Raw genomic sequence first — 19,226 nt, forward strand, 5'->3', positions numbered from 1 at the left:
GCTTCCCTGGGCAGCTTTTAAAAGAGACCTGAGATACACACGTCATTCAAAAAAAGCCATTCCAACTCCACAAGCATGCATATTGTCAGCGAAGTGTGGGATGCCAGCTTTTGCCAGCCTACTGGCTGACCTCAAAATGATGACTTAGAGGCATGAGGGACGGTCTGTATAATACATTGATATCTGATTGATAGGAAGTAGAAGGGACTTTTTCTACTGTTTATGGTCGAAGAGTTTTTATTGCTGTATAGTTGCATGACATGGTTGTTCGTGTCTGACTTGCTGCCCCTCACAACAGTGAGCTTTATAATAAATAGAGTCATGAGGTTCACCTTGGGGAAAGCAGCAGCCAGCCATTCAACCCATTATCTGTGATGGTCAAAGGGAAGCGCTGACAAAGAAAAACGAGTTCAGTTCACATCTTAAAATATGAACAAACCCATTCTACCCAATGAGTTCAAAACACCCTGGGTTGAACATTTTCCTAGAGCTTCTTGAAGGTGCACTTCAGGAAGCACTGTTTCTTCTCCACCACTTGGCTGTGGTGTAAGCAAGAAGCCAGCAAATAGAGACACAGAGAGGAAGCGGAGACTGCACAAGGCTACAGACACATTCCATTTCCCAGATTACGGGTGTCAGCTCTCTAGCTTCAGGGCCTGGGATTTGCTCCTGCCTGTTCCCAAGAAGCTTCCCTTGGGTACACTTTGTCTCAGGTGGAAGTCTTTTCCTACCTTTCACCCATGGCTTATTTAAGGGTATGTGAGTGTTGTTTCTGTTATTGGCAACCTAGGAGTTGGAGTGGGAAGAAATCTGGTTTGTGTCTACCCTTTCTGAGACAGCCCTGGACAGTCTCCTGGGGCAATGGTTTTGCTTAAAGTCAGTTTTAACAAAGCAATATTCTTTCTAAATTCTTGCTACTCAAAATGTAATCCAAGATCCAGGAGCAGCAGCAGCAGCTGGGTGCTTGTTAGAAGTATACAGGCTTTCAGGGCCCACCGCAGACCTACAGAAAGCAAATCTGCTTTTGAGGATTGATTTCCTGGTGATTCGTGGGCCCGTTAATGTCTGAAAGTGCTGGCCTGTATGGCCCACTGTCCTGGCTAACTTTGGTCTTGTACAAATAGTGATCACCCAAGTAAGCACAGCCTCTTCTCACTCAAACCTGTGCTGTTGTGCACAGTTACATTTCACTTTGAAGGAGGGTATGCCTCTTCGGTTTGTGTTCGTCCAACACTCAGAGTGGCTCTACATACAAGGTTCCCCATGGGGCTGCCACACCTAGGGATCTTTTTAAAAAAAAATTAACTATAGCTTGCCTTTTCCAGTGATTTTCTTCTAAATGAACACATCTTTGTTGTCGTGAGAATGTCTCTTCCTGTGAGGGACATTCCTGGTGTCCTTGGGAAAACTTACTGCCCACTTGCTGTGGCAGCACCATTTATACTCCTGAGGCCTGTGGGAGGAGATCCCGTAGTAAGGGGGAACAGACGTTCTTAGTAAACACTGGTCATTTTCAATTTTTTACTGTTAGCAGATGAGCTAGAGAAATCTTATATGGAACTCCGTTTTATAAAATAGCATAACCGAATGATCAAGGTCTACATCACCACTTATAAGTCACGTTGATATCATGCAGCCCGCTGTACTGGAATGAGAAGAGCATTTCACCTCGGTGGTGTCCTTCCCCAAAGTCTAATCATGAGAGAACATCAGACCAACCCAGACTGAGGGGCTTTCTATTAAACAGCTGCTCAGTACCCTACAAAAAGTGTCATTCTGTAACAGAAACTGTTACAGTTTGTAGGAAACCAAGGAGACAGGGTGATGAAATGCAGTGTGGGATCCTGGATTGAATCCTGGGACAGAAAAAAGATATTAGTGGAAAAACTGATGCAATCCGAATAAAGTGTATAATTTAGTTAATAGTATTGTGCCAGTGTTAATTTCTCAATCTTGATGACAGGAGCAATTATTCCAGATTTAACACTGTGGGCAGCTGGGTGAAGGGTATGCAGGGACAGTCTGTGCTATCTTTGCAACTTTTGTGTAAATCTAAAATTGTTTCTAAATTAAAAAGTTTTCTTTAAAAAGATAGCAAAAATAGAGCAGGGCTGGTTAAAGCTGGGGGTGGGTACAGAGGAGAAAGGAGAAAGATCTCCAGAGCCCAGGCCTTGCCTGAGTGACCCCCACCCGTGCTTCCTTCATTGGCCCCCAACCCCTGCTCTTCTCCTCTTCTCAGCCAGATGATGTATTTTTGAAAACCATTTTGTTCAACACTTCATGATTATATTTGGTTTTTGCAGTAATCATGTGAAGTAGATTACTGTTCTCATTTTATACATGAAAAAATGTCAGAGAAGTAAAGTAAATCGCCAACATCACAGGGATAAGAAATGAGAGTCAGGATTCAAACCCCAACCACCTGGCTCCCAAGCCTAGCTGTGCCCATCCTTTGGAAAGACGCATCCCTCCTGTGAGCATTGCCTCTGCGGGGGTGGCCCTGCTGCCTCTGCCTCCCTTCCTCAGACCATGGAGGGAGCCCTTCTGCGGGAAGCTAGTCCCACGTCCTGAGTCCCCAAGTCTGCTTTCTGATATCCAGATTCCAGGATCCAACCATCAGTGTCCCGTTTCAACCTTTGCAGCCTTCAAACTTTTCCAGCCGTAGCTTGGGCTCCAATCAAGAGTGTGGGAGCAGTAAGGAAGGTGGAAATCAGAACAAAGTCAAGTCCATGGCGAATCAGCTGCTGGCCAAGTTTGAGGAGAGCACTCGGAACCCCTCACTCATGAAGCAGGTGAGTCATGTCAAATACTCACTGGATCTAACTTCCTGGTGACTTTTCAGCAGGAATGTTCTGGCTGCTGATAGACTTCAGATACGCCAGCCAGGCCTGGTCCCAAGGAGACTTGAGCTCCTTCTAGATCAAGAGTCAACAGACTTTTCTATAAGAGGCCAGATAGCCGTTTTTTAGGGCTTTGGAAGCCATACTGTCTCTGTTACAACTCTGCCATTGTAGTATGAAAGCAGCAGTAGACAATACCTAAACAAATGAGTCTGGCTGTGTTCCAATAAAACTTTATTTACAAAAACCAGGAGCAGGCCAGATATGGCCCATGGGCCTAGTTTGCTGGTGGTGGTTCTGCATTAAATAAATCCATTCCCTAATTTGGTTTTGCTTTCCAACCATGACTTGGTTTGCAGCCAGTTTTGAGGTGATACAGTTTGAAGGAGCTTTGAGAGGCTGGCTGGCTGGGAAAGTACAAAGTCCACAGTGAGAAGATCCATCCAAACCAGAGGAACTGAGTCCGAGCTCACAGTATTGAAGGCCAACCTCCCAGGTGTTTCCTGGCACTCCCCTCTCTCCCTGCACCAGGGTCAGCCTGGCGGGGCTGTTTTGTCTGATGGGGGTTAGTGTGAGGCTGGAGGAGGCAGAATGCTGCGTCAGGCTGTAGGCTTCCTCCTGACTCCGGCTCCGAGGTCTGTGCCTCGTGGTTCCGTTTGCTCCCCTGAACTTCCTTTAGGGTGCTGTTGTCACATTACAGAAGCTTGGGAAAAGAGGTTGGGTTTTTCTATGGTGAACACCTGTCACATGACAGAATGAGACTCCTTTTGGGAGGACAGACTCATAGTTAATTAGCTTTTGAGGCAACCATAGATGTCTCCTTAGTCTTGATGTGGACTGTGTCCCTCCTGGGAGAATTGACCTTCTCCAGGAAGTGAAGGGATTTTATTATAAGGGGGCCATTTCCTTGAGACTTGTAACTCTCCACAAATTTTCTTGATTGCCCATTCTGGAGGCTTGGCCCCTCACAGTCCCCAAGTGCTGATGAGGGCTCAATTCCATCAGAAGCACTGGAGCGTCCCTGTCCTTGAGTGGGCAGGAAGCTTTTCTGTTTCCAGGTAGACTCCTGGGCCAGCCACCCTGGCCTAGCCACCCTGGCCTGGCATGGGTTCTGGCAGTGCCTGCTTAAGGCCCTGTGTCTGAGCCAAAAGCAAAGCCACCCTGGGATTCACACATTGTCCATGAGAAGGGGACTCCAGGACTTGCTGTTCACATGGACAGGGAGCCAGGGCTCAAGTTTCCCAGCTGGGCCCGGCTTGCAGGAGCTCAGCCCAGTGCTTCCTCTGCACTTGCAAACTTCGTCTCCCTGCTCCTCTTCTCTTCTCCCTCCAAGCCTCTCAATCTGACTCACCTTTTCCTTCATGTCTCCTGTGGCTGCTTTTTTTGGACTCGCCTTTCTTCTCCCAGGAACGCCGTGTCTCAGGGATAGGTAAGCCGGTCCTGTGCTCTTCCTCCGGCCCTCCTGTTCACTCTTGCTGCCCCAAGCCGGAGGAGGCCACACCCAGCCCATCACCTCCTCTGAAAAGGCAGGTAGGGCTCCTTCCAGTGGATGCTGTTTTGGTGAAGCCAGAGGGGACTTTGATCCAGATGGGTGGGGTCAGTGGCTCTTCCCACACCCCAAGTAGGGCTGATTGTAGATTTTCTGGACACACCTTGATGTCACCACACTTATAGGTAAGAATAACCAAGTATGCAACATCACAAAATACATTTTATTGATCCCTTAGCCAGTCAGAGGTATCAATTGACCAAATACCATGCTCTCGATGGTGCTGCTAGGGCAAAATAAACTGTACCACAGGGTATTTTGTATGATGCCCTATAACACTAAGCATTATCTGCAGACCATTCAAATAGGCTGATTTCCGTATCAATGAAAAAGTGATGTTGGAATGGGCCCAGGTGGCCACTTGGCTGGACCCATTGAAGGGGTAAGGCTGGGATGTGGCGAAGGCCTTCCCGGTGCCAGAGTAGCTGAGGACCTGCATAGCGGGCGGGAAGGCAGCTGGCAGTCACGGAGTGTGGCTTATGGCAGGTAGTGCTCCTGAGTTTGGAATCTGAACCGAATCACTGTTATTGACCATAAGCCACAAAGTTGTCTGGTCAGCATTAGGATTTGTGTGTTGCTCCCAGGTGGTGGATGGAGGTTGAGTAAAGTCAGTGTGACTACAATGCAGCAATTTTATGTCTGTCTGCCTCACCTGGGGAACTTTTAAAAAACTACCAATGTCTCATGCCCAGTCCAGAGCAATCCAATCGAAATCTCTGGGGGTTGGCCCCAGGCTTGGTGTTTTTTTTTAAGTACCCTAAATGTCAGTATGCAGCTAGGATTGAGAACCAGCATTGTAGAGGTTTTGATTCAGGGGGTTGGGGGTGAGGCCCCAGACTGTGTATTGTGAATGAGGAGGCCAGACAATTTTGATGCAGGTGGTGGAGAGTCAACACCTGGGGCTAGTTTGGAATCTTACTTAGGGTTGCACCTGGTGCGCCCTTTGTCTCTGGTCTTCACGGGGGATCCCTCATGGTGAGGGTGTATGAAAGGGCCGCAGTAGGGAAGGAAGCTTAATTTTCCCTCTTTCCCAGTTCCCCTCTGTGGTCGTGACGGGGCACGTGCTCAGAGAGCTCAAGCAAGTGTCTGCTGGCAGCGAGTGCCTGAGCAGGCCCTGGAGAGCCAGAGCCAAGTCTGACCTACAGCTGGGTGGGACAGAAAATTTCGCTACCCTGCCTTCTACCCGCCCGAGGGCGCAGGCTCTTTCCGGGGTGCTGTGGCGGCTGCAGCAAGTGGAGGAAAAGATTCTCCAGGTGAAAGACTCACTTTTTGCCCGTCTCTGTCCGTGTCTGGGTGACTTCCTTTCTTCCCCTCCCTCCTCCTACCCAGGTGGGTTCCTCCTCCCTCTGCCCACCCCCTGTCTCTCATCCTGCTGTGTGTGGTGAGCAGGCAAGGCCCCCGGCTGCCTCCCTCACCCACTTCTTGGAAGCCAACTGTCTCAGTCTCTGTCACTATCTCTCTTTTCTTTCTCACCTTCACTGCAGAAGAGGGCTCAGAACTTGGCCAACAGGGAATTTCACACAAAGAACATTAAGGAGAAGGCGGCTCACCTTGCCTCCATGTTTGGACACGGGGATTTCCCGCAGGTAAACATGGGGCTTTCAGAGCCCCCAGGAACCTGATGCTGGACATCCAGCCAGGTGACCTTGAATCAGGCTCTGAGCTCAATTTTCTCCTCCTTCCTCCTTTTATAGCATGAAGAGCTCTTTATTTTTCAAGCCACCAAATAATACAAGCTGGCATCTAGAAAAGACCCAAATGCGAAGATTCAAAATAAATAAATACATCATGAGAAAGGAAAAACTAAGACAGGAAAGTAAACACAGATCGAGAAAGGCATTACTATAAGAAGCACAAGCCGGTAGACCCTAGATATTTTCCAAGCAGGCTCTGAGCTTCCTAAGGGTCAACACAAAGAGGAAACAGTCATCAGTTGCAGAATCACAGTGCCTTTACCCAGTTGCTTGTGATGTTTTTGAGTGGGAGAGAAATCTCCCTGTGGCCCTGATCAGGAAGATACTGAATGATGAGGCCAACCACATGCTGTAACTGGGGCTCTGCTTCCCCATGGGATAAAGTCAAGCCAACAAGAATGGCTTTGCCTTAGAATTAGGAAGTACAGCCTCCTCCAAGCCAGGTACTTATTTGGAAATTTGCTGAAAAGAAGAGCATGTGCTCAAGAGGAAATGAAAGAGTTGATAATGAGATCCTACAGGTGGGTGTATGTGTAAAGTCCTCCCTCCCTCACAGCACACCTGTCCCTAGAACTTGCCTCTCCACTGTTTTCACTTAGTCTCCTCTTCTGCTACTTGGTGGAGTCACTGGCATGGGAAGGATGCTTTACACTTCGTTCATTTTTAGGATTCCTCATGCCTGCCAGGAGGCTAGCACAGTTGCTTGCTGCAGCTATAGAGGCCCCTGCTGTGGCCACCTGCCCTAAACCAGCCCAGGGTTCTCCTCTCCTAAGCTCGCAGCTGCTACTTCATACCAAGCTCCAGGGTGAGGGCTTTGGTAATTGGCATCGGTGTCTGAGGCGGATGTAGGCAGGAACAGATTGAATCTGCATGAGCTATTTTGGTGTGACAAGGGAGCTGGAATAGTTGCAGCAGAATGCAGTGTAACCAGGAGCCAGATAATCCTTTCTGGCTCCAAAGACAGGGGTTTCTGTGTTGTCCTGAGACATGGGTCTCCTTTCTTTGCCTTCTTGAGTGCACAGGCATGGGACTGCATGATTGAGGCATGTATCACCATGTGTGACTCCTGGGATAATCCTTGTTTCTTCTATTTCTGTTCTGTGCAGAATAAACTACTCTCTAAAGGCCTGTCTCATACTCATCCTCCATCTCCTCCCTCTCGCCTTCCGTCTCCTGATCCAGCTGCTTCTTCCTCTCCATCAACTGTTGACTCTGCTTCTCCTGCCAGAAAGGTAGTTGTCCTGAACAATTTGCTTTCCCCATTCCCTGCATGTTCCCAGATGTTCTCATGCTCCACTTGACCTGCACAGACAAACATCTTGAGCCTGGCTTGGCTGGAATAAAAATTTGTAAGATATTTTACACCAGTGCTGGATTCGATTTTGTTTTTGTGTTAGAGCACACAACACGGCAGAACAGGCAGTGTACAAAAGCTTGCCAAACAGGGCTCATTCATTCAGCAAGCATTAATCAGGGCCCACCATATGCCACCCTTCGTGCCAGATGCTGAGAAAACAGAGAGGGCGGTGCAGTTCCCTTACTACAGTTGAGATGGGAAATAGCACATTAGCATAGAAATAAGTGACATTTTTATAATACGAAATATCACATCACATACTGCTGATATTTGCCTGTTTTGTCCTAATAAGATGGCAATTTCACATGATAAACAACATAACACTATTCATTCATTCTATAAGAGGTTTAAAGGGCAAGATTGTAGGAATGGAGAGGGGAGAAGATGGGGAGGTAATGCAGAGAAGGTAATATGGGAACTGAGTGAGTGTTGAAGGTTCCATGGGGGGATTTTGCTAGAGAGAAGTTTAGGGCAAGGGTGTTTTGGAGAGGGGCTAGCCTGTGCAAAGGCAGGCAGGCAGGGCTTACGTGACATGGAAAGATGGAATGTCTGGTGTGACTTGAACTTGGGGATAAAAGTATTTATGGGGGCATGGAGAGTGGAAGTGAGCACACTCTGTGTAAAGGAATTTCATTTTATCCTCTGGGTCATAGGAAGCCACTGCAGGATCTACTCTGTGTTCTAGAAGTACAGCTCAGATAGTAGTGCAGAGATCAGCCTGGAGGATGAGAAGAGTGGGGAGCTAACTTTGGTTAAGTAGTTAATGAAATGCACTCACAAACAATGATTAAGACTGGGTTTTGGGGTGCTTTTCATGTTTTTCACTTGTCCTCCTGTTACCTCCTGTGCTGAGAACAATACCAGGCTGGGGTGGGAGGGGGTCTGTCTTCTGGGAAGGCTGGCCTCTGGAATGAATGAATCTAGAAATGGGCGTGAAGCCTACCTCGTGAGCTGCTGCTCGTGGAGTAGGTTTGGAGTCTTCCCCCACTCCACCCACCAACTGTGCTTCTCTGTTCACAGCCAGTGCGTCTGGCTCCCACCGAGGCTCTGTGTGTCATGCTGCACGTGCCACTGCCGGAAGGAGTGCTGGTCTGTTTCTGTGCTGTTACACTGATGCACAAACCAGCTCCATGCTATTGCATTAGTGAAAAATTAGAAGCTGCCTCTTGGTGTGTAATTGGGGGTCCCACCCCTGTTGGCCTCCACCTCTGTGAGGAGAACGGTGTAGGTAGAGTCCCTAAGAAAGGAGCAAGGAATCTTACCAGCCCCATCCCATCTGAGGCCACCAGTGTTAATGGGAAGCACCCCAGAAAGGGCAGCAGCAGGTAACACAGAGAAACACTAACAGGATCTTCAATGCCACTGAAAATAGCCATGGTCAGCATATCAAGATCCCCAGCCACCTGCTCCAGGTCAGCCACAGGCCAGCTGTTTGACCTTAAGTCTCCTGACCTGTCTGGGCCTCCTCCTCCTCCTCAGTAAGAGTGGTTCTGGGTTCATGTTACAGTGAGCAACATGGGTGGAGACAGGCATTTTTGTCATCACCATCAGCAAGGTTGCAGGGTAGGCTTTTTGCCCAGTTAGGGAAAGGGACCTTCCCCAGGGTATACTCCCTACTACGGGAAAAGGTCATGGCACCCTTGGCAGGATGGTGGGAGGGGAGAAGGCACCTAGGCACAGACCAGGCAGTGGCTTGTGCCCATAGTTGGTCAGCCAGGCCCACACCTTGCTTCTCTCTGGCCCAGCCCACTCCAGCTGACTGGGCCCTTCAGGGTAGAGCCAGGCAAAGCCTTCTCTTGTCCCTGCCTTTCTCTCATCCCCAGAAAAGTCTGGCATGGTCACTGTTGGGGCCAAAACTGCTGCAAGAAAAGCTCCTACACCTCCCAAATACCCTGACTTGGTTTCCACCGGGCATTAGATCCTTCTAAGAGACGGCAGGGAGCAGCCTGCTGGAAACATGCAGAGCTGCTGGGTAAGACAGAGATGCTGTCAGCCACTAAGCGTGTCCCCATCACATCAGCATCACACCGGCTGAGGCCCTGCCTGCCGCTGTCTCTGGCTCTTCAGGCAGCCCTCCCCTGAGGACTCGGCTCCCTATCAGCCATTAGTTAATTTTGCTCCTCCAGAAGGGAGGCCATTGCTGATCTGGTCTGTGACATGGCTGCTGGCCATTTGCCATGCTGGTGAGCTCTTGCAAGAAGAAGAAGGCACAGCCTTTGCACAGCTGGGCAGGGGGGGCCCTTCACTGGGCTGGGAGCTACCCTTCAGTCCTCCTGGGTCAGAAGAGCACTGAGCATTGCAAAAGGAGCTTTCTCCACCAATGTCACTCCAAAAGCCAATGTGTGAACATTCATTCATTCAACAAATTTAATTTTTTTGTTTTTCTGGAGACAGGGTCTCTCTCTGTCACCCAGGCCAGAGTGCAGTGGTATGATCATAGCTCACTGCGTCCTCAAACTTTGGGACTCGAGTGATCCTCCTGCTTCAGCCTTCCACCCCTGAGTACCTGGGACTATAGACGTGAATCACCACCCTCAGTAAACAAATGTTTATTGAATGAAAATCCATTGTTAGGCATTTCAGGCTGTCAGGATATGCATTGATGAATAAGAGTTAAATCTCTGCCCTAATGAGGCTTACACCCTAGTAGCCTACAACAATCAATATATCAGTAAATTATATAATGTGTTAGAGGGCAAGATAATATTTCCTATGAAAAAATTAGAGCTGGTGGTGCGGACCTGGAATGCTGGGGAGGGAAGGGTGGCAATTTTAAATGGAGTGGTTGGGTGGGGGCTGGAGAGCTCTTCCTGTGATGGTGAGAACTGAGCAGGAGCAGAGTCACAGGTAAGAAGGCAAAGGCTCAGGGAGAAGACTGGAGCCCAGCATTCGGACTCCCAGGCCAGTGCTCTCCTGTGTCCTGCAGAAGCCATGCATGCATGGAGGCCTTGTCAGAGGCCCAGAGGCTGTGTGCATGTAAACCCTCACACTCAGGGACAGGGAGGGCTTTGGGGTGGCCAACCCCAGATCTGCTGTCCCCACCTCTACAGCTTTGTTCCTTGCTCCTCCCCAGTTGTGGTAGAACAATTGCCCCATTTTTGTTCTTTTAAAAAATTCTTTCTCCCTAGCCAGCGTTGGCCATTAGATGATGTAATTGGGCTATTTCGACAGCTTCCAACATCTTAATTATTGGCTGATGTTTCTTTCACAGTATGGCTGGGAATGATGGAGGACCTCTTAGAATGGACTCTTGGGCAAGTCACTTAGCCTCTCTGTGCCTCAGTTTCTCTGAATACCTACACTCGCAGGTTCATGCAGGTCACACTGTGAGGCCATTTTAGGCAGTTATGGATGGAGTGGTGAGTTTCTGGTTTCAAGCAGTCTTAGAAAGGATATTGCCAGCCTCACCCATTGCCTTGACTTCCCTCGCTCCCCAAACTCTGCCCCACCATTGATTCAGCACTGGGCTTTGCACATGCAGAATTTGGCAGAATCACAACCTTCTCTAGGGAGAGAACTGGCTGTTCCTTAAAGTAGGTGATGATTTGGTGATAAACAGATTTATTCTATCCTGGTGCAGCTTAGGGAGTTTCTCTCCTAGAGTCTGGGGCCTTAATACTTCTTCCAAACAGATTTTGGGCTGCTCTTTTTGCTCAATGGGCCCAAGTTCACCTGAATTCAGGGGAGCAAGAGGAAGAAAAATGCACTTGGAAACTGATGCTTAGTCCTTGACAACTTCCTGGCAGGCAGCATGTCTCTGTTCCTGCCCTATGGTCTTCCACACTGATTCCGAGGATCCGTGAATAATAATCTCCTCATGGGAACAGACTTAGCCAAACTTACTATGAGGAGCAATTGTTACTCACAGGGATGCAAACTTGAGTTGCTGACTCCAAGACAGGGAGCCAGGGCTCTGCCTTCAGACTCCACTTGCCCGCCCTCTCAGATTGATATTCCACTTTAAAATTCAGAGTGGTGCTGTGGGTTTCTTGGCCTGAATGGTCACAGGGAGTCTTGAGGGCTCTCACGGGGGGCTCAGATCCTTGGCAGAGTCTGTCTTTCCAGCCTGTGGACTGTGAGACCTATGCCCAGTTTTATGTCCCCAGCACCATTTCCTCATCTATCCCACCAAACCAGCCCTCTTCTGTGATCTCGGCTCCCTATCAGCCATTAGTTACTTTCGCTCTTCCAGAAGGGAGGCCACTGTGCTGCTCTGGCCCATGGAATGGCTATTGGCTGCTGGCTGTTTGCCATGCTGTTGAGCTCTTGCAGGAACAAGAAGGCACTGAGCGTTTGCACAGCTGGGCAAGTGGGAGGGGTGGGGGCCTTCACTGGGCTGGGAATTGCCCCTCAGTCCTCCAGGGTCAGAAGAGCACTGAGCATTGCAAAAGGAGCTTTCTCTACCCTTGGGGTGTTTGTTTTAAAACTGGATTTGCAGGGTTTACTCTAGAGATTTGCATAGTAGAGAGAAACAGGGAAATGCTGGGAAGTTTTGTCTGGGGCATCCCGCCTTTGTTTGACCTGGTAGGAGGATAAATCTCAGGGACAGGTCTCAAGGCTGCCTCCAACCTCACTGTTCCTCCTTCTATCCTGGGAATAGAGCTAGGCAACCTTTTGGAGGTCTCCTGTGTGCATCCCAGCTTGGGGGATTTTAATTTGCAGAGTGCTGGTGTGGAAGAAGGATATGAGTTTCAAATCAGACTTCAGTTCAGAGCACCAATTACTCACTGTGTGGCCTTGGACAAGTTTGTGAACCTCTCTGAGCATTAGTTTCTTAACCTATAAAGTGGAGAGGACAGCAACTACTCTTGAGGGTAACTGGAATACTGCAATGTCCTAACCTATGCAAAATGCCTGAAGTATCCTGTAAAGCTTCTCTTTCCCCAGTGGAAGAGAATTCGGAAAGAAAGCTTATTTACCTAAAATGCATGTTGATCCCTCTCTTTCTAAAGGAAAAGAAGTCACCTTCAGGGTTCCATTTTCATCCCAGCCATTTGAGAACAGTGCATCCTCAGGTGAGTTAGAGCCTCCCTGAACTTCAGCTGCCTCACCTGCAAAGGGGGATTATCAGACCCACCTGCAGGGCTCTGGGAGTTAAGCGCATATGATCAGCAGCAGTACAGTGCCTGGCACCAGGGGACGAAGGTGGGCAGACATGTGCTTGTACTGGGAGCTCACAGCCCCTAAGGCCTGCCTGCGTCTCAGCTCTGAACTTGTAATTTCCAGACACCCTTGAACACAGTGATTTCAGTTCTTTGCCTGCCCTCCTACCCCCAGCCCTGGGCATATGGCCGAGGAATCAGATCCAACAGGCTGTCCTCTGATGTCTTCTCATACAGGGACTCCTCAGTGAGGATGTCCTTGCCCAAGTGGATCCAACAGACCACCTCTAGCCCTACCTGTCAAAAGCCCCCCTTCCTGTGAGCCCTCTCTTCTGAGGCCCTGCACATTCTGCTCTCACTGCTGCCTTACCCACGTGGGCTTGCTCGATGCTCCTGGCAGGCTGTGTGGCCACAGGTGGCCAAACTTAGCAGAGAAGTGTAGCCCGGACACCTGGTAATCTTGGCTCAGTTCCAGGCACAGGGAGGAACGTTTCCATTGTTCTCACACAAACAGGGCCTGGAGCCTACTTTTTCCTGCATTCACAGTTTCTGCCTTGTGCCAGGAATGTCGAGGTGAATAAGACAGGTCACTCAGGGAGTGCAAACTGAGGAAGAGATGGGCCAGCTCGGTGCAGTGTGAGGAATGCTCTGATATCTAGGCGGGGACCATCATTCTGCGTGGGGTCACAGGATCACTTGGAAAATGCCTCTTTGTAGAGGTCTAGCCATCGTCTGCAGCCTCTGACATGGGTGCGTGTGACAACAGCTGCGTCGCCGTGTTTCTATCTAGATTGGCTCTGGGGAGAGGAGGCAGGGAGCTCCTCCTGTGTGGGCCATGCCACTCTTGTGCAGAGGAAAGTGATTTAAGACAAGAGAGAAGTCCCAGAACATGGAAATGCAAAGCTGCCCAAACGGCCGTGCTTTGTTTTAATTTTTGTGGGTACGTAGTAGGTGTATATATGCATGGGGTACATGAGATGTTTGAATACAGGCATGCAATGTGAAATAAGCACATCACAGAGAATGGGGTATCCATTCCCTCAAGCATTTATCCCAATGGCCGTGCTTTGGACTCACTATCTGCCGCGTGCCTCCTGCATGGCCCAGGTTCTTTCAGGAGTCTTTTCCTCAGCCCTGCAAGGTTGGTGGAAGTCTCTCCATTTTACAGATGAAGAAGTTGAGGCTCACAGAAGGGAAATGGCGTATGTGAGGTTAACCTCGTGTAATGCAAGATGATTGCCCTCCTGAAATGTTCTAATTAATTTGCTGAAAAATAATTAGAATTCAAAAGGCAGGAAAAGGTAATGAAAAACACCTAAATTCTTGAAAATTACAAGAATATTGAGAGGTATTTAAAGGGTTGCAAAAGCAGTCCCATGGGACTTTGAAATTACTAGTTCTTAAAAAACTAGAGGCTAGAACATGATCATCTTTGACCAGATCATCAGATTGCCCAACTTTGCATTTAGATGAATTGTTCCCAGCCTAATTATAAGCTCTTCTCTTGACCAGCCTCCCCAGGAGTGTGGTGTCTTGCCATCAATGCATGCTTCTGTTTGGTAGGAACCACTGGACTGGCTCTAACCCTGAGGTCCACACCAGGGTGACTTATCTAGGATTTCTCCATGAGTTGAACATTTATTTCTCAGGATCGTGAGAACCTGAGCAGTGCTACTCAAAGTGTGGGCCACAGGCAGGGACTGGGCTGTAATCCCATGATTATAGCAAGTGAGAGAGAGTAAGTGTTGGAAACTTGTAGAACCATTTGATATTGCCACACATTCAAGTGTGTGATCATATTTCTAGTTTATTTTCATTGTATCTGGAAATAACAGGCCATAGTGGATTAAATGTTTACAAAGAAAAAACCTGTCATTAGCCACAGATAGTTTGAGGAGCAATGAGCTAACAGAAGCCAGCTAGTTAGTTATATCCTCACTCTGAGAGCTGGTAAGGCCGTCCTGCTGTCAAGAAATAGAAGATAACCCTTGATGCCCAGGGCAACATTCACCTTCACATTGGCCTTTGGGGTTGGCTTCAAAGGCTCTCCCCTCATCCCAGGAGACAAGTTCTCCATCACCTTATTTCCCTGTGGCCTCTCAAAGAAGTGCTGGTCTACCTCTTGGTGATTCTGGAATGCATTTCATCAGGTTGGGAAGGGCAGGTAGGAGACCCAGTACTGATTTCCTTAAGGGTGCTTCCATTTCACTTTAAAAAAAAAAAAAAAAAAAGGGAATGTCACCGTCTCGGGGTGGATGTGTGGGTGCCACGGGGAGAAAGGGGGCTTTTGGACCTAATGAAAGGTGGGACCAGGTGTGGTCTTTATCCTGGATCCCCTGCGCAGATGACCCAGACTGTGCCCTGTGCTGCAGGACAATGGAGCAGCTCTGCAGCTGCTCAGTTTTGGCAGCACCTCCCAGCAACCTCGCAGCCCTCTGCATGCTTCAGTAATGCCTCCCCAAGTCACGGTTGCTCAGAAGCTCAGTGCACAAAGTGCTTATTAGCTAAGTAGTTAATAAGGTCTCATTAGGGATTTGTATTAAAAGCTCCAAAAAGTATAGTCTCTGCTTACTCAGGGGAGGCAGTAATTGTGCATGGGTATCTTGGCATCACTGTGGTGCCTTTCTGGGAGAATACTGTGGAGCCAGTTCACACACTGTGCCAGTGGAGGCAGTCACACAAGGGGCTGGGCAGGCAGTGCTGAGAATATAACTGACCTCCCTGCCTTTCCTCCTACAAAGCCCAGGAAGTCCTTTGTATCCTATAGCCCCTATCTGAGGGGCCAAGCTGGGGGCCCCAGCAGGGGATGGAACATCAGGCAAACAATGGCTTATTGTCCTGAGCTGATACACCTGAACCTTTCTTGGAAGCAGGGGCTAAATTTCTTGGCATTTGTGGCCTCCTGGAAATGGCAGACAGTATGCTTAGAAGCAGAATCCTAATCCCTCCCAGGTTGGGCCAGAGTAGAGGCCAGGGTGGAAGGGGGAGCCAGGCCTGACAGCTGCTCCCAAGAAGTGGCAGGCTTGGTAAACTCTGATGAGGTCCCATCTGTCTAAGTTCAAGGGATCAGACACCCCCAGCAAGCCTGCATCCATGTCCTCTGCAGGCCCCAAAGCCACACACATGGTCTGGAATGACCATTCCAAAGTTGCTGTAATGTTGGGCTTCCTAATGAGAAAGGGAGCAAGGAGCTCCTGGGCTTTGTTTGCACCAGTCTGCCGGGCACTCCTTTCCCTGCTCAGCCCTATTTAGTGCCTGTGCTTTTGCTGGAAGCCAGTGAGTTAGCCTTAGGCCCTGAGGATGGGCACTGCTACCAGGAATAGGGGAGCTGTGGTGAGCCCGTCATCTGCTTTGCAGTTCCCTGGACTCCCTGCTTTATATTTGAGGCTTTCTCTTATCAGTTTAGATGTGGCCTCCCAAGGGCAGTCTTGGGTTTTGATGGAAGTCATCATTTCACCCACACACAAGTTACTGTTATTTGGTGTGGTGATGGATATCAACCCCTGCCCAGAGGCCCTGCAGCCTCCATTGCTGCTCTCTCTGGCCACATCTCCCAGAGGCTGGGTTCAGAAGCTGGGGAGGACCTAGAGCTTCCCTCCCTCTATGATCTTGGGATCAGGAGCAGTGTTTCTAGAATCTCATGCTATGTGTATTTACCTCCCACAAGAAGAGACTGCAGCGATACCAGGGTGGGCTTCCAGAGCAGGCTTCCAGAGCCGGGGGTGAGGGGTGAAGGGGAGAGCAAGCTGGGGTTTGCAGAAGGGGGTATGTGTAATTGTGCCATGCTCTTTGGGCTGTCAGCTTCCACCCCTTCCCCAGCTCTTTGACACCTTGGTGGGGGTCCAGGCATTTGTAGGTACCCTCAGGAGCACAGGCACCCACAACCTGTCACTGGGCCATGCACCCCAGGGCCCAGGCAGAGCTGCCACCTCGCTGTCTCCAAGCTGACCTTGCCTGGCGCTAGCTCTGGAGCCTGCTGCAGTCCCCATCCTGTCCTACCTGCCCAGTGTGCGCCCATTCCACATACTGCTCTTGTTGGCAGGGTGGGCTGTGGTCCTGCTGGGAGGGACCTGGGAGCTTCAAGGCAGGCTAGGGCAGGCTGAATCTAGAGGAGGGAAGGGAGGGAGGAATCAAGGTATAAGAAAAAAACTGCTTCTCTCTACTCTCACACCACTCACCTCTGGTCACCAAATAAAGTGGGGATGTTTCTCCCCACCAACAAAATCTATAAATGGAAAGGTTTTCCCTGAGTTCTACGAGCGATCCTTGCAAATTAGTTAAACCCGAGGAGGGAAACACGGTTACTGGTTTATTATACAGGATCTTATCAAGGATAGGGAGGAACAGCCAGGTGAGGAGAGGCACAGGGCAGGGCATGTGGGAAAGGGTGGGCACCTCTCTGCCCTCTCTGAGGCACTGCCCTTCAGGGGCCTCTGCATGGTCCACCCTCCAGAAGCTCCAAACCCTAACCTTTTCGGTTTCTATGGAGGCTTCGTTATGAAGGGCATGATCTATTACATCACTGGCTGTTGGTGATTAACTCAACCTTCAGCCTCTCCGCCCTTGTAGGTCAGTGTGTGGGACTGAAAGTTCCAACCCTTTAATCACAGGGTTGGTTCCCCTGGCAACCAGCCCCATCCTGAAACTATCCAGGAGCTGAAGAGTCACCTCATTCCAGCAAAGGATGCTCCTATCACCCAGGAAATCCCAGGGGATTTAGGATCTCTGCATCAGATGCTGCTGTCACTCAGAAAGGTACAAAGGTCTTAGGAGCTCTGCCTCAGGAACCAGGGGGCAGAGTCCAAATATGTATTTCCGACCATATCACAATATCACACAAGGTAGTCCTGGCCCAGAGCCTGCTAAGTGCCAGGCAATAGGACACACATTCTCTCGTGCAGTCCTTCCCACAAACTCGGGAGACAGGTATAACTCTCCCCATTTTACTAAATGAGGAACTGAGCTCAGAAGTTCTGTGCTTTACGCCAAGTCTCAGCACTGGCCCATGGTGGAGCTGGGCCCATACCCTTCCCCTGGTCTTGCTGGTCCCTGAGCAGCTGCCTGCAGCCCTCCGGGAACAAGGGGTCTCTGGAAGAGGGTGGCCGCAGTCTGGCAGTCTACCTTTCTGTCTGAGGGGGCTTGGTTCCTGATTTTCTTCTCTTCTTTGCTTGGCTTGTCTAACTCGCAGGTTTTGGGGGCTTTGGGGTAATGATTGGGTCTGAGTATCACGTTTACCCCATGCCCCTGCTGAGTGAAGCTGTGAATGCCCCAGGGCTGGGGGGCAGGAGACCAGAGTACAGTCTGGAATCTTGAATTTATTTGCTAAGCGGCCTCAGATAGACCGTTCCCTTCTCTGGGATTCATGTACGTATCTGTGCAATGAGAGGCTCAGGAACTTTGGAAGGCCTTGCACCCCACGGTGGATGTAACAGTCCCATGGCGGCCCACCCAGGACTAAAAGGCTTTTGGTTTTTAATCTTTTTTTTCCTTGAATTTTTTTATTGTGTTAAAATATACATGACATAAAATTTACCACCTTAACTTTTTTTTTTTTTTTTTTTGAGACAGTGTTTTACTCTTGTTGCTCAGGCTGGAGTACAATGGTACGATCTCAGCTCACTGCAACCTCTGCCTCCCAGGTTCAAGTGATTCTCCAGCCTCAGCCTCCCAAGTAGCTGAGATTACAGGCATGCACCACCATGCCTGGCTAATTTTGTATTTTTAGTAGAGACGTGGTTTCTCTATGTTGGTCAGGCTGGTCTTGAACTCCGGACCTCAGGTGATCCACCCATCTCGGCCTCCCAAAGTACTGGGATTACAGGCATGAGCCACCACACCCGGCCAGCCTTAACCATTTTTTAAGGGTACGGTTTAGTGGTATTAAATACATCCTTCATGTGCAACCCTCACCATCTTCCCACTCCAGAACTCTTAGTTGTTGTAAAACTGGAACTCTGTACCCACTAAACAACAGCAACCACTGTTCTACTGCCTGTCTCTACGATTTTGACTACTCTAGGTACCACATATAGGTGGAATCCTAGAGTACTTGTGTTTTTGCGGCCACAGGGTTTTATTTAGTTTCTTTTCTCCACCTCCAGAATCCCCGCATTCTGCTCCTGGCTGGTTTTGCTTCTCCTGGGTCGTGGGGTGCTATTTGCATGTGGGTGAGGAGCCCTCTCCCCATCCATCCTGCTTGTGTTTTCCTCCTGGGTGCTAACTGGCCTCTACCTTTGTCTCTGTCTCCTCTGCCTCTGCTCTTGGTTAGCTGACGGTAGGGAAAGTGTCCAGCGGAATAGGGGCTGCAGCTGAAGTCCTGGTCAATCTGTACATGAATGATCACAGACCTAAGGCCCAGGCCACCTCTCCAGACCTGGTAAGGACATGCACCCCCAGCCTTCACCCACAGACACTGGCTCTGGCATCCCAGGGCGGGCACATGGGATGTGGAGAGGATGCCCTGGCCCTCCCGAGGCTCCTCTTCTCTTGGAACAAGAGGGGGCTGAGAATGAGCTGAATCAGGGCAGAAGTTAAAGGGAGCCTGCATTTCCTTAAAGACAGATCTGACTCAGGTCCCCTGCGGTCTTTTTGAAAATAGAGATCTTCCTGCTGTCTGTGGCTTTGGAGAACGGCCTGGTAGAAAGGCCCAGGTGAGGCCGTGAGAGTAATTGAATGGCCATCACT

General features: G+C 49.5%; 1 protein-coding gene across 50 annotated transcripts in view; it reads left to right on the top strand.

Annotated features, from left to right (window-relative positions):
* MICAL2 (microtubule associated monooxygenase, calponin and LIM domain containing 2) overlaps window positions 1-19,226 on the top strand; it is a 265,639-nt gene that overhangs the window by 142,577 nt on the left and 103,836 nt on the right. For 26 of the 50 annotated variants that reach the window (XR_010147477.1, XR_010147476.1, XR_010147479.1 and 23 more), the window contains 7 exons: window positions 2,643-2,792; window positions 4,248-4,370; window positions 5,424-5,642; window positions 5,874-5,975; window positions 7,190-7,315; window positions 12,393-12,455; window positions 18,811-18,918. Coding sequence is in view for 33 of the 50 variants with exons in the window: in XM_016920387.4 (XP_016775876.4) it covers window positions 2,643-2,792; window positions 4,248-4,370; window positions 5,424-5,642; window positions 5,874-5,975; window positions 7,190-7,315; window positions 12,393-12,455; window positions 18,811-18,918 (891 nt within the window). In the remaining 17 variants the exon portion in view is untranslated. The remainder of the gene's footprint in view (window positions 1-2,642; window positions 2,793-4,247; window positions 4,371-5,423; window positions 5,643-5,873; window positions 5,976-7,189; window positions 7,316-12,392; window positions 12,456-18,810; window positions 18,919-19,226) is intronic. The other 24 variants (XR_010147486.1, XR_010147482.1, XR_010147484.1 and 21 more) reach the window with 6 other exon arrangements.

This window comes from Pan troglodytes, chromosome 9 (genome assembly GCF_028858775.2).
Source record: "Pan troglodytes isolate AG18354 chromosome 9, NHGRI_mPanTro3-v2.0_pri, whole genome shotgun sequence".
Classification (NCBI taxonomy): Eukaryota; Metazoa; Chordata; class Mammalia; order Primates; family Hominidae; genus Pan; species Pan troglodytes.